Below are 16,073 nucleotides of genomic sequence, written 5' to 3' on the forward strand. Positions count from 1 at the left end.
AATTACGATTAAAATGTTTCGAATTACATAAAAAACTGTAGTTATACGTAGGCTTGTCTAACCATGAAATGCTTTTAGCAAACCTCTGAATGATGATGGAATCTACGTCTGAGAAGAACGTTGGAGTTTATATATCCCACCTACCGAACAGCCTATTTCTTTTGGACAGCATTGGACATCTGCGTAGTAGATGTTTAATCGTCTCTACATCTTCGTTGTCTGTACATAAATTATAGTAGTTAGATATCTGATGCTGCAGTGGCCAGTAAATATGGCTACCGCGATTCATAGATCAGACTTAATAATTGAAAGTTGGGAAAGGTTTTTTTTCCTTAAAATTGCGTGCGAAATAGCCATAGATACCTTGCAACCAGTTTCCAGGCGTCATTTTCTACAAGTTTCTTCGATGAGAGCCTGTTTGAATTGGCTGAATTAATAGCTTATAGGTAATTTGACTGTATCTTCTGCCAATATATCTAATGGCTGGGTGTTAAATATCACGTCCAATGCGGACAAAGGAGTGCTCTTGAGACTTAAAGTTATCAGTAAGGACGTGGCTCTTTACAAGGAGGTTAATTTGAACATGAGTGACCTGAATTCGATCGCATGCATCAGGACAAAGCACCCATAGGTCAGAATATGTATGACCGCTGTGACGTACATTCAATGCTTTTCCAGACCCCAGCTTTTTCCAATACCAATTTTGTCCCAGTTTAAGCGATTGTCCAGAATCGTACTGCGATATTTAGAACTCGAAGAAAATTTCAGTGTTTTCATTACTGGCATCGAAAATTTGTCTACTTTCTGTTTTCTAATAAATTGTACTACTTCAGGTTTTGTAGGGGTTTTTACCCAAAACGTAGTCACGGGCCTAATCAGACAACTGTACTAGTTCACCTTGCATTAAGTTTGCGATAGTTGGAAAAAGTAAACGGCCTTTTCTCATTCTCAGTTGATCATCAATGAAATGGATTACCAGAAGCCAAAGCTTAAAAATTAAAAGCAAAAGAATTTATGGTCTTACTACTCGGTAATGACTAACGGCGGCACACGACGGCATTTTTTGTCAAAGACTATTATAATATTCAGATACGAAACTTGAAACAATTCCAGCGGATAATGTCACTAAAATCATCAAGATACCGAATATATATAGGAAGATACCGTTATATGTTTGCTATACGAAGACGTGGACCTGCATATGCACGTTTCTGTCAAAGGCTGTAGTACCCATTAGTAACTTCAAATTCCAAAATTGAAACATTTTCGGTAAAAAGTTTTATACAAATCATCAAAATACCGAATAGCTGGATGCACAGTAATATGGGGGCTTTACCAAAACCATCCGGACATCGCTAAATCGGCATAGAATTTTATGCTACTCAATAATATATACACTTTGTGGGGTCTAAGATTTATATTTCGCGCTGTTACAAATGGAATAATAAATTTAATAAAAAGAAACATTAAGTTCGGCCGGACCAAACTTGTAATAATAGGGTAAAGGAAACATTGGAAGAAATGTGGCAAAAACCATTAAAATGCCGAATATCGAGAGGTACCGTTATATGGGGGCTATATCAAATCGTGGACCTACACATACAATGTTTCGCCAAAGGAGCTAGAACCCATTATGACCTACAAATACCAATTTTCAGACAAATCCGTGAAGAAATGTGGCAAAAATCATCAAATTACTGAATATCGGGAGGGGGCTATACCAAAACGTGGACCTATAATTACAATGACTCGCCACACGAACTGGGACCCATTTTGACCTACAACTACCAATTTTCAGAGAAATTCTTGAAAAAATGTGTCAAAAATCATCAAAATACCGAATATTGGGAGGAACCGTTATATGGGGACTATATCAAAACGTGGACCTATACATACAATGCTTCGCCACATGAACTATGACCCACAAATACCAATTTTTAGACAAATCCGTGAAAAAATGTGGCATAAATCATCAAAATACCGAATATCGGGAGGTACCGTTATATGGGAACTATACCAGAACATGGACCGATATATCTCATTTTCAATACCAACCATCCTAGACACAACACAAATTGCTCTGCTAAATTTTGGCGCTCTACGTCAAATCATGTGGGCTGTATCTTGATTTCAACAGACAGACAGACGGACATCGTTAAATCGACTTAGAATTTTATGCTGATTATGAATACATATACTTTATGGGGTCTACGACGAATATTCAAGGATGTTACAAACGGAATGACAAAGTTAATATACCCTCCTCTCCAAGGTGGAGGGTATAAAAATGGAAAGGGGTTTAAAAAATACAAAAAACTTCTGTCGCGCCGAAATGTAAGTACCTTCCATATAAGAATAAAAGTATTGAGATTCAATTTTTAAACCAGTTATATAGTGGCTATACCAAACCTTGAAATTTTGTAGTCAGTTTTCTGAGTAACTTCGAGTTTTAAGGATCCCTAAAAATGTGACTTCGTCAAAATATCGAAAATCCGAAGTGAGTGTTTTATGGGGGGCTATACGATAGGTAAAAGAAAGATAGAATGCTCAATGCAAAATGTTACCAAATCCGTGGAAGCGGGGATGGCCTCAGAGGTGTATTTCTGTAGTTTTTCGAAGTTCTTCTTCCTCCTTATTGTACCATTGACTTGTGAGGTCTAAAATGCTTGGCAAACTTTTGGAAGGTATAACAAACTAAACCTTTCTCTTTTTTTATAACTTAAAAAAATATATATTTAAAAAAATTAAACGTTACTGGCTTCAAAAATAGCTCTATGTAGCAAACGGAAAAATGTAGTACGTCCTGTTAATTTTAGGTCAAGGGAGTTTAAAATTTGTATAATTAACGTGTTTACTCTATTGAATGTGCTCGCTGTCTGTAATGCCTAAACTTTTTAGGCAATCTGAGCGAGGTTCATTGCTGATATATTCAATGACTCATTTTTGGACGCCTGTGAATAAATAGTAAATTTTGGCTATAAATAACGAAATTATAATGCAGTTTATAAGAGAAGATATGATTTTAAATTTTTAGGATACTAAACGAGTTGACCAAATGTGGCTGTAAACATCATCAATCCAAAAAAAAAAATGAACAATATGTGTACAATTTTTGCTACATATAGAGAATTTGCATTCTCTGACGAATCCATAGAGAATAAACAATAATCTTTTGAGCATTATCTATAAAAGTGGTTAAATACGCGCTACAAGTCCATTTGTTAAAAGCCATACCAACAAAACAAAATGAAATGAAATGCTATGGCAATTCACAATTTAATGAGCAATCTGTTTACTATTCCATCGGGTAATCCAACTTGGAACAAAAAGTGTAAATATATGCAGTCATCTTGGCAGATCGTGAGTGTGGTATTTTAAGCGCACTTTTCTGACTTCATCGTTGGGCAAATACAAAAAAAAATCTGGGAAATAAAAAAGGAATCATTGCATTTCTGGTATAAAAAGTAAACCAAAATTAATAAATCTTTTTTTTCTTCAGCTGTTAAAGCTCGCTGCGACCATGTGTTGTCTGACGAGCGAACAATTGTGCTTTCTTATGTCAGAAATAAAAAATGTGTTTGTACAAAGAATGAAAATGTCCAGAACAAATACTTTTTGTTATTTGTTAAACATTTTAACATTTCAACAGTCTCGAATTTAATTAACAATTAAAGTCATTGGCATAATTAATGTATGTGTATCTTGATTTCTAAACATAAATGAGAATTTAAGACACCATTAATTGTGTGTTCTGCTTTGCGAATGCTTGTTTGCCACTACACAAAATGGTGTGTCATTTTGGAGTGAAATGAAGGAAGTGTTTAGGAACAGCTTAATGAGTGCGGTTCACTGTTTAAATTTGCAGATTTATACATTTGATAAGTTGACGGTGTGGTTAATTGTATTCAATCTATACAGTTTTTAAAAAAGAAGTAAATAATAGCACGATTATGAAAAATCGTGGTATATAATGGTATTATTATTACAAGGTAACTGCAAGAGCTAAGGCTTTATCAATGTTGTATAATTTTGGAGAAACTTAATGAAAGTGTCAATATTATTATAAACAATTATAGTACATAGTGGTAGTAGTAGTTTCGGAAATGCCTCTATACAGGGTGAGATGAAAAAACCACAACTAACTTCAGATTGCTGAAAAAAGTTATTCGTAATGGAATTCAAGCCTGATAGTGTGCTTTCCTTATATTTGGCTGGAAAACCACAAGTGGCTATCGTTGGAGCACTCCAGCATTTAAATGTGAATAAATCTTTTGTGTCTCGTCCCATCGCTCGTTACCGTGATGATACTGGTAGCGTAGCCCGACGTCAAGGAAGTGGACGGAAAAAAACAGCAAGATCAGCAAAAATGGTTCGAAAAGTAAAGAAGCGACTTGATCGAAACCCGTGTCGCAGCGGCCGAAAAATAGCTTGTGAGCTGAACATATCGCAATATTCCATTCGATAAATATTGAAAAATGAACTCCGGGAAAAGCCATTGAAATTTCAAAAAGTGCAAGAACTTACACCGCAACAGAGAGAAAATAGACTCAAAAGAGCCAAAGAGTTGCTCGCTTGGCCGAAAGTGGTGAACTGCTGAATTTTGTTTTCTCCGATGAGAAAACATTTATTGTCAGCAGTTTGTAAACAAACAAAATGATCGTGTTTACTTGCCAAAGAGGTCAGATGAAAATGTGCGCGTTCGGTTGGCCACTAGAACTCAAAAGCCGGCCATGGTTATGGTGTGCCGCCATAAAAGCCGATGGTTGCTCTACGCTCGTATTAATCGTGGCATCAGAATAAATTCCGAATATTATCGCGAAAATATTCTGGAGGGTGTATTAAAGTCTTGGCATGCAAACATTTTGGCCGGAGACCTTGGACATTTCAACAGGACTCAGCACCATCGCACTCAGCACGCGCCACCCAAGAATGGTTACAAAATGAAGTTCCTCGCTTCATTTCCAGCGCACAATGGCCACAAAAATGTGCGGACTATTGTGTCTGGAGTATTTTGGAAAGCAAGGTTGGCACTAAAAAATACCAAAGTGTCGATCGCCTCAAGCAAACGCTTCGCCGGTAATGGGCCAAAATACCGCACATTCGGACAGCGTGTGACGGTTTTATTGGCCTTTGAAGGCCATAATTCGTGCCAAAGGTGACCAATTCTAACAAATCTAAACTTATTCTAAAATTTGATGCTATTTCCGACATTTTTTGCTTTCATTCAATAAAATTTAAAAAAAGGTGCAAATTATGGCGTTTTACTTTGTTGCAGTTTTTTTTTATCTCACCCTGAATATCCCATATAGAGGTACCTCCGAATATTTGGTATTTTGGTGGTTTTAGTCATTTTTTTTTAAATTTGATATTTCAGATTCCCAAAAAATACCAACCACTGTAGAAATAGATCGGTGCCATCGACATTACGGAATTTTAAAGATTTTTACTAAAATATTATAATATTGGGGAAACCAGATAAAAGATGAATGAAATATTTAGCGTTTTCCACAAAATTGAAATTATACATTTTTTACATAAAATATGTAGGTTTGTTGCAACTGAATTTGAAATAATTTCCTTTTTTATTCAAAATAATACAGAATCATGGAAAAACAGTGTATATGATTTGAAAGAAAGAAAAATGGTAGTGAGGAGGTTGTTTTGTTCTGCCTTATATTATTGTACCATTGGAATTCTTAGAAAAATAAAGTTGACATGGATTCATGAAAGAGTCTTAAGATTTCCCAATTTTTATCATAGGTACATATAGTCCTTAATGTTTGCACTGATGTCCACTAAAGGTGTCGACGCTCGAAAATGCATATTTCAGGATGACTTAATGGACACGAGGTAGACTAAGTTTGAGAAATTCTGGGAAAAGGGACACATCTGTATGGATTGTACTGTCAGAATTGGAATAAAGACATGTGCAATATGTTGCTCCGTTATGGGTAAATTTTGCTCACACATTATCGTAATCAGCATTTTGGTTTCAACTGAATTTGAATATTTTGTAAACAATTTTCATACGACATAATTTCAATAAACTAAATATAAATAAATAAATAATACAAATGATAGATAATACAAATGAAGCTATGACCAGCCTTGGATTTACAATACTATTGGCGATTTTTAGGCTAGTAATTGTTAATACAAAGAGCTTGTATTCATTGTTCCACATCCAGAACTATCGTCGCGGCCTGAAACGAACATGGCTTGTAATACATCTAATATTAAGTTAATAAGTATTTATTAACGGTGGCTTTTAATAAGAAAACATCGCATATAAATGTTATTGTAATTGCTTCTTGGTATATTGACATTCTTACAACGAAAAATTTCAAGTTCATTGTGGGTGTGTTCTGTATTTATATACATTTGGACATACGTACGTAGTATACTATATATATATATGTTTTTTTTCTTTTTGTTCCAACATTCAAAATAGACATTTTGGCTGCTATATTTTTAGTTTCGATTTTATTGGCAAGTAGTAATGAAGAAATGATAGACAATCAAATTTCAATACACCAATACACACACAGACAAAGACACCAATTCTAATGACGATAGTAGTATTAGCCATTTATATCGATTGTTTTGGTGATATTGAAAACAGTTTTACGATTATATTTCGTGCGAGTTTTTTGCGAAACAGAACGAAAAAAAAACAAGACATGTGAATGCAAATTTTGTTAAGCGGCTTTAGACCGGCATTAAACATAAACAACTGAATGTGTGCGTGTGTGCGTTTGAATATATTTGGGAGATTATCAGTCACGAAATAACAATAGAACTTGTTTTTTGGCTAATTCGTACTTTGGGATTACAAGGACATTTCAATTGTTAAGTTTCCCTCAACTTCTCTCTTTTAAATGACCCCCATTATTAAACGATATTTGATAGATTGTCTTAAACACACAATTTCTATTCGCCCACAACAACAACGACAACAACAATGTCTATTATTTGGACAATATGGATATGGCGCCACCGTGTATCCCCAATGAAAATGTCCAAATAAATAATTTATTAAATAAAACCCCCCACACACAATAAAAAATGCAAAGCAACAAAGCAGAAGCAACATGAGGCGCCAAGGAAAATGGAATTGTCAACAGCGCACCTGCCGCCTGACCCACATTTCAGCCTTCAATTCGTGTGAATCTTCCTTGACATTTCCAGTTGGATGCCACACTTCCCTGTGAGCGACGTGTTTTTCTCGAATCTGATTTTTTTGTTGTTGGTCAATTAAGTTATAAAGGTTTGTTTGTTCGTGTTGTTGTGGTGCTTTGTTTAAAAATGACATCACACTCCCAAAGTCATCTAAATTATGTTTCGTATTTATTTCGCCATACGAAAATAACAAATCTAAATAAGATGACTTAACACCATTTCCATAGGCAAATATTTTGATTTCAATGAGAAGAAGATTAATACATTAAGGAATAAAAATTACCTTAGGGGATGTTAATTGCTTGCATTCAGAATATCCAAATACCCATTGCAAAAAGGGTGTGCAGAAACGTTCATATTTTGACATATCTTAAAATATGCAATTGATATAGTTCAGGAAAAAGGTCAACTTTTAGACTTTTCGACATTTTTCAATATTCGCAATGGTCGATCTTATGGCTTCGATAGATTTTGACTTTTTAAACTAAAGTTGTTTTGATGTGTTTTGGTGGTGGGTACAGGATGAGATAAAAAAATTGCAACACAGTCAAATGCCATAATTTTTACATTTTTTTTTAATTTTATTGAATGAAGGCAACAAATATCGGAAATTGCATCAAATTTTAGAATAAGTTTAGATTTGTTCGAATTGGTAACCTTTGGCACGAATTATGGCCTTCAAATGGCCAATGAAGCCATCACTCGCTGCCTGAATGTTGCTCTGCGGGATTTTGACCCATTCCCGGCGAAGCGCTTGCTTGAGGTGATCGACACTTTGGTATTTTTTTAGTGCCAACCTTGCTTTCCAAAATACTCCAGACACAATAGTCCAACGGATTGATATCCGGAGATTTTGGTGGCCATTGTGCGCTGGAAATGAAGCGAGGAACCTCATTCTGTAACCATTCTTGGGTGACACGTGCTGAGTGTGATGGTGCTGAGCCCTGATGGTGCTGAGCGGCCAAAATGTTTGCGTACCCAAGGCTTTAATACACCTTCCAGAATATCTTCGCGATAAAATTCTGCATTTATTCTGATGCCACGGTGGATTAATACGTGCGGAGAGCGACCATCCGCTCTTATGCCGGCCCACACCATCACCATGGCCAGCGCTTGACTTCTGGTGGCCAACCGAAGGTGCACATTTTCAGCTGACCTCTGTGGTGAGTAAACACGATTATTTCGGTAGTTTACAAACTGCTGGACAACGAATGTTTTCTCATCGGAGAAAACCAAATTCGGCAGTTCACCACTTTCGGCCAAGCGAAGCAACTCTTTAGCTCTTTTGAGTCTATTTTCTTTCTGTTGCGGTGTAAGTTCTTGCTCTTTTTTGGAACTTCAATGGCTTTACTCCGAACTCATTTTTCAATATTTGCCGAATGGAATATTGAGATGTGTTCAGCTCACGAGCCATTTTTCGGCCACTGCGACGCGGGTTTCTGCTGATGTTGCTGTTTTCTTCCGTCCACTTCCTTGACGTCGGACTACGCTATCACGGTAACGAGCGATGGTACGAGACACAAAAGATTTATTCCCATTTAATAGCTGGAGTGCTTCAACGATAGGCACTTGTGGTTTTCCAGCCAAATATTAAGAAATCATACTATCACGCTTGAATTTTATCACGAATAACTTTTTTTTCTTGAAAATTTTCACCATAATGCTTTTGTACGCTCGTAAACAATATAATGAGCTGTCACTAAAATAATTTTAACAGCTGTCGGACGAGTGGCTTAGGAATGACAGCAGTCTGAAGCTGGTTGCAGTTTTTTCATCTCACCCTGTAGAACGGCCTCACTCACTTTATTCTGTTTTTTAAAGATTAACAGCATTACCCAAACGGTCTTACCAGTATATATAGTTAAAAGTGGAACACGTTTAAATTCAGATATACTTTTATATAACAACGTTTCCTTTACCCAAAGGTGGAGGGTATCAAAATTTTTACCTTACCTTTTTAAGTTGCCCTTTTAATTTTACCACAGTAAAATAGTAACAAAATCAGAATTTGGAAAACAGTAAGGCCATCGTGAAAGTTCTGAGTAAAAACAGTGCTATGATTTTCGGTGATGTGTTATCAAACTTCGGCTCTCCGTCCAATAATTAAATTGTTCAAAAACATCACTGATGCGAGCTTTGAGTAAACATTCAAATTAACACGCTTCCGTGGCTCAATGACATCACAACGAGACACCTATTGATCATTCAAATATGCAAAAGAGTGGCAAGTGAGAAAATCGGCATTTAAGCATGAAGTTTGAAAAGACTCTGCATACGCTTAGTTTCCCAGCAAAAATACTCATCACAAATTATGTTATTAACCCATTATTTGAACATGCACAAAAAAGTGGTAATATTCTGGCGATATATTTACAGTGAGATAATAAAGTTTACGAACACACTACACTCATAGTATTGAGCCAGTGATATGCATTGGAATGTATATTCCGTTTGTAACACCTCGATCTATACATTTTAGACCCCACAAAGTATATTCTTGATCAGCGTAAAATTCATGTCGATTTAGCGATGTCCGCTCGTCTGTCCGTCAGTGGAAACCACTTAAGCTTCCGAACAAAATGAAGTAGGTTGATAAAATTTTGCTCAAATGTGTATTATGGCTGCAGGACTTTTGATATTGAAAATGGGCCATGTAGGTCCACGTTTTGGTATAGATGATTTAAGCGACATTATTCACCGGAATTGTTTTAAATTTTGTATTTGGAGTTTATAATGGATACTACAGCCTGAGACAGAAAAATAGCTGTGCAGGTCTACGTCTTCGTATAACCCCCATATAGCGGTACCTCCCTATATTCGGTATTTTGATGATTTCAGCTACATTATTCACAGAATTTTTTTTTCAAGTTTCGCATTTGATTATTGTAATGACTTATGACAAAACATGACTATGCAGTTCCACGTCGTCATATAAACCCTAATACAATGGCTACATTTGGTATTTTTAAGATTTTAACAGAATTTGGAACTGATTTTATTTTTTTGAAAATTGTCAAATTGCCAATTGCCAATTGTCCAAATGGTGAAGGGCATTCAAAGTTCGTTGTTGTTTTTGTTGTTTTTTTTTAAGTCTATTAGGAACACAAATTCACACTTTTAAGGTTTATGAAGAAACAACAAAAAATAATCCAAAACTCAGTAGTTCACACCAATAAATTTTACATGCGTTTAAACTAAATATTTGAAAAAATGAAAATAACGTATTTTAAGTTTTTTAGTACTAGGTCTTTTTTAGTACAATGAATATTAATAAGTAAATACATTCATGCTACCCAATCCTCTTGTCTCACAAATCCCAGATGTGTTCTGTGGGATTAGGGTCACCACCGCAGTGAAGGCAGTTGCTTGCAAATGTATAATAACCACTCCTTGAACAAATAGGGTTTGAGTTTCGGTCCTAGACCTAATTGTAACACACCTATTTGTCCACACAAATATGTGTACATCATATTTTTTATAAATTTATAAATTTTAATGAGAGGTTTTTTCAAAATAAGCTGGCTTTTTCTATTGTGTATGAAAGCTTTTTGTTGTCCGAAATGTTTACAGATGTCGATCTGTAGTACCATTCTCTAACTCATTTTATAAGTTACCAACAAAAATTGGTAGCTTTGAAACCCATAATCTTTATACATAAAAAATCAATTTAAGGTTGACAACATTGGTATTTATCGGAAGGTATATTTTGTCGATAACTTACCGATAAATTTCGTTAAGTACCGAAATTATAAGCATTTTAATTTAACCGACTTTTGTCGGAAACTCAAAAAATGAGCTTGAGAATCGCACTACTGATTTGTTTTTTCTTCCATAACTTCAGAACCAAACAAGTGTTTTGCAGTAATTCGATGGAATTAGTTCTTAGATCTGTAGAAAAAAAACCCTTTTTAAAATTGGTACAGAATCAAAAAAGTTCGCACTTTTATTCCCCATTTCTTTTTATTTTCTCACACAGTTTTCACTACTTTTTGTGAACCATTTTCAAAATATTTTTCCTCGTAGTAGGTAAAATTTTTAACTGTAATTAGACCTGCCCACTTCTTACACATTTCATTTAGAATGTTCAACAAATTTTCAAATACAATCGACGTTTACAAGGGAAATGGTGTTTGTTTGGCCGTGTGACACTTCAACGAAAAATGCGGATGTTCTTAGAAAATTTCACTAACAAAAATATTGATTTATATAGTCCGTTATATGTACATACGTATATCGAGCATACATATGTTTTAATGAACATCCTCCATTCGTTTTTTACGGATTCTGATTCTGAAAACTTACCGCCAAAATAATATTGAAAGCGATTGAAGAAATTTTCACTGTCGTAGTGGCACAACCCATTTTATCTGATTTCGGTTTTGTTTTTCTTTTGCAGATTAGTCAAATATTCTTCTTCAATTAATTAATTTATTAATAGCTTTTGCAATTTTTAATTAGGTATTTTTATTTTCGTTTATTTTCCGTATTTTTTGTTAAATGTTAAAATTGGTCGTAACTTCGTTTGGACGAGATGAAAAACCGGTTAACCGTGCGACTGTCGTTTCGAAAGGCCTTTTCAATCTTTCACGTTTGCTGTTCATCTACAAACTAAAGCGAGTGTAGCAGTCACCCAGCAGTTTGCTTGTCTCGCACTCACACTTTCTGTCGGGTCTCTGCGCTCCGTTACTGCTGCGATGAGCTCAGAGTCACTACGAAACCAAATAGATTGAATAGAATCAATGAACACAGAGCAGCAGAGACGTCAACGCCAACGAAAGCGTCGGGCACCATGCCATCACGACCAGATGACTGACTATGACAGCGACCGACAATGGAAATGGCTGGTCGGTCTAGTCTGTTTGTCTGTGTTGTGACGGCGAACAGACCTGATAGAATCGGGACCAAGTCGAATCGGTGTACACAACAATGACGTCACTCCTCATTCGACCAAATGAGAATTGCGAAGCGCCAGACTAAATAGCTAAAAGTCTCATTAGGTAGAACGTGGTCTGTGAGCGAGCAGACAGTCAGTTTGCCAAAAAACCAAACCAAAACAAAAAAGGAGAATCAAAGCCACAAATTATCAAAAGAATATAGCGTTTATGCACCCCCCATCGTAGAACATCAGTCATCGGTCCACATAAGGCTTATAAACACAATACACCAACATTAGATTGGGTCAAAGTGGGGGAAAATGAAAAATGTGCACATAACGGGAGAGAACTTTGAAGGGGGTTTTATTTGAAAATCAAACAACTCAAATAAAGGGTGGAAAATAGTGTCATTTCCCAAAGCCTTGCAACCGTTGAGTAGTCGAACATTTACTTTCTGGACCGTCTGGACTTGTTACGGTAGTAATTCATTATTTTCGATCTACTATTAATGCTGAAGATATGTAGTATTGTGTTGAAAGTGGATCATATGCTTACCAACCATGAAATGTAGACCGCTACTGGTAATTTCAGGGAAAAGGGTTGCATACCCATTGGGCACAGATTACATTGAGAAAGAACCCAAATTTAAAGGACATTTATATGAGTGCTATACCAAAACTAGAATCAATGAGGGATACGTAGTAAATAATTTTTATACCCTCCACAATACATAGTATGGAGGGTATATTAAGTTCGCCATTTCGTTTGTAACTCATCGAAATAATAATTTTAGACCCAATAAAGTATATATATATATATATATATATATATATATATATATATATATATATATATATATATATATATATATATATATATATATATATTCTTGATCAGCGTAAAATTCTAAGACGATTCTGCCCTGTCCGTCCGTTCGTCTATTGTAATCACGCTATAGTCAAAACGCATAAAAAAGCTAAAATTTTGCACAGATCTGTCTTTTGTATGCAGGCAGGTCAAGTTCGAATGGAATTGTCTGAAATTCCACACAAGGAGTTCGGCCTGGCCGAATTTACTGCTTTTTTACTTGTTGATTTTTCAAATCAATCAAACAATTGATTTTCAAATCGGACTTTCAAAAAAAAAAAAAAATAATAATAATAATAATAATAAATAAATAAAACTTAAACCAGCAACAATTAGGTAGACATGCGTGCTACTAATGAGAACCACATATCCTCTTCATTACAAACATTCCAAAAATAAAGACGAAATAATGAGTTAATCCTATAAAATTTACAAGCAAACTGACTTATTTATATCGTTCCATGTATTGAGTAAATGGCAGTATTGACTGAGGTTGTTCGACTTGTAAAGTGGCCGTTTTCTACAACCCTTCTCACAGTTCAGCATGCTCCCAGCTCTCAGTCAGCTCCCCGATCTCTTCTCCACCACAAATAAAAACCAGTGAAGAATGTCCTAAAGTCGGACGGGCCGACTTTATGATACCTACACCACTTTGCTAATTTAGTAGAATTCCACATAACAATTAAAAGTTTTTATGGGAGAATTCAATCATACACGCTATGATTATAATTGTAATTTAAAGTTCAAAGGACTAAATATGCCGACGCATTTGTACTTTTAAATTCGGACTTGTATTGCCCATTTGGTGCAAAATTAATTTGAAATCAAATAAAGATATATATGGGAGTCATATCCAAATCTGGACCTATCTCGATAACATTTGGCAAAGATATTTCTGAGCTGTATTTCATATATTTCCCTGAATATTGTTTTTATGGAGTGCATATACGGCTAGACCGATTCGGTCGTATGTGCCAAATTCAATCCAATTTGGGCAAATATTAGACGTTTGATGCACAATAAAAGGTAAATCGGACGAAGTTAGAGCTATATCCAAATCTGAACCGATCTCGATAAAATTTAGCAAAGGTATTTCAGAGCTGCATTTGATATATTTCCCCAAATATTGTTGTTACAAAGTGCATATTACGGCTGCGGAGGACAAAAATAACAAATCGGATGAACATATATATGGGAGCTATAGCTATATCTGAACCGATTTCGATCAAATTTGTCATAATTATTTTCAGGCCTAATTTTATTGTATGTGCCAAATTCCATACTATTCGGGCTGATATTACACGTTTGGTGCACAATAAAAAGCAAATCGGACAAAGATATATATGGGAGCTATATCTACATTTTTACCGATTATCTCCAATTTCAATAGGTTCGTCCTTGTGCAAAACAAATGATTTGTGCAAAATTTCATCTGGATCAGGCAATAAATGCGAACTGTACTTTTTTACAAACATAAATGGACGGACGGACGGACGGACATGCATAAATCGACTCAGAATGTGATTTTATGCAGATCATTAAAAGGAACTATGGGTGTATCTCGTTTTTTTTTTGTCCCTGTTACAAACAAATGCACAAAGACATAATACCCTGACCACCTTGTGGTGTAGGGTATAAAAAGTATAATACAAAGCACACCCGACTACTGTGTAACAAACAGCCACGCGATTGCTTGGACACGACGGACACTCGATTATTCCAAGTCAAACACAATCCGAGTAGAGCAGAGCCGAGCCACATACACGACAACTGTTGAACCGACAGTCATCCGCTTAACCCGACAAAACAACCACACGATTACGCCATAGAGCCGACAGCCATCCGATTGCCGTAGGGCAGAGTCACACACCCGACTACTGTCGAATCGGCTACCACCCACCTGAACCGACAGCATCCGAACACCGACAGTTGTGATATATCCCGATTACCGTCAAGTCAAATACCATCGAACCGACAACAAACATCCGATTGCAAACAAGTCAACACCATCGATGACGCAAAATGAATATTAGATCAATAGAAATTATAACGACTCGTGTTTCACTTAAGGTTTATGGGTTAAGTCCTACTCAAAACCACTCGTTATAGACTACAAAACCTAAAGTCTCTGGTTCCAATGTCCTCACCACCGCATACACGTCGATTAATTACAATAAATTCTCATAAAAGTGGCTAAGTGCATTGTGTGTCCGATTACCAATCAGCAGATCGCCAATTCAAACCATACAGAAGGCTAGCTAACTAAACCCAGTAAAGAAATGTGAAAAGGAGGGCGAGCCGAATTTATGATACCTTGCATAGTTAGTAGAGCTACGCTAAATGAACGTTTGTATTGGAAATTTATGTGAAGCAGATTATGAGATCGACTTGAATGCTTACTATGGTTTTAGATCAGACATAATTTGAAACGGAAAGAAACTAATGTATTTCATTCTAAATTTAAAGGAGGCATTTATGCTTCTCAATCCAAATATCATTGCTAGAGAGGGTATGATATGATTAAAACATTTACATTACATTAAAACTATAGCTCCGATGTAGCTATATTTGAACCGATTTTTAACTTTCAGGCAAAATTCGGCCGAATGTGCCAAAGTTAATCCTGTTGGATGAGATCTATATCTAAATCTGAACCAATCTCGATAAAATTTGGCAAAGGTATTTCTGAGCTGTATTTTATATATTTTCTCGAAGATCGTTGTTGTGGAGTGCATATTGGGGCTGTGTTCACCAAATTTTACATATATACTTCTAGGAATAATACGGTCGTATGTGCCAAATTTTAAATTACAAGACAAATCGGACGATGAAATATATAGGATTAATACATAAATTTTGACCGATTATCTCCAATTTCAGTAGGGCTTTGTGGCAAATTTCATCTCCATCGTTCAATAAATGCGATTTGTATTTTGTTTACAATAAAACATGGACAGGCGGACGGACGAACCGACGGACATGCATAAATTCTATGTAGGTCATCAATGGAAAGGGGGGGAGGGTATCTCTCTTCTTTCTCCATGTTGCTAGACTTTGTTTGAATTAATAACCTGACCATAGTGTCATTATCGGATAAAAAAATTGCTACGGTATCCAAAAAATTAAAAACTATCCATGCTCTGAAATTATTAT

At 35.7% G+C, this 16,073-nt stretch overlaps 1 protein-coding gene across 1 annotated transcript in view; it reads right to left on the reverse strand.

Moving 5' to 3' along the window:
• LOC101900135 (protein late bloomer) overlaps positions 1 to 11,881 on the reverse strand; it is a 35,320-nt gene extending 23,439 nt beyond the window's left edge. The window contains exon 1 of the mRNA XM_005179637.4: positions 11,482 to 11,881. Coding sequence (XP_005179694.1) covers positions 11,482 to 11,541 — 60 coding nt within the window. The 5' untranslated portion in view covers positions 11,542 to 11,881. The remainder of the gene's footprint in view (positions 1 to 11,481) is intronic.
• Between the last annotated feature and the right edge of the window lie 4,192 nt (positions 11,882 to 16,073).

This window comes from Musca domestica, unplaced genomic scaffold (genome assembly GCF_030504385.1).
Source record: "Musca domestica strain aabys unplaced genomic scaffold, Musca_domestica.polishedcontigs.V.1.1 10, whole genome shotgun sequence".
NCBI lineage: Eukaryota > Metazoa > Arthropoda > Insecta > Diptera > Muscidae > Musca > Musca domestica.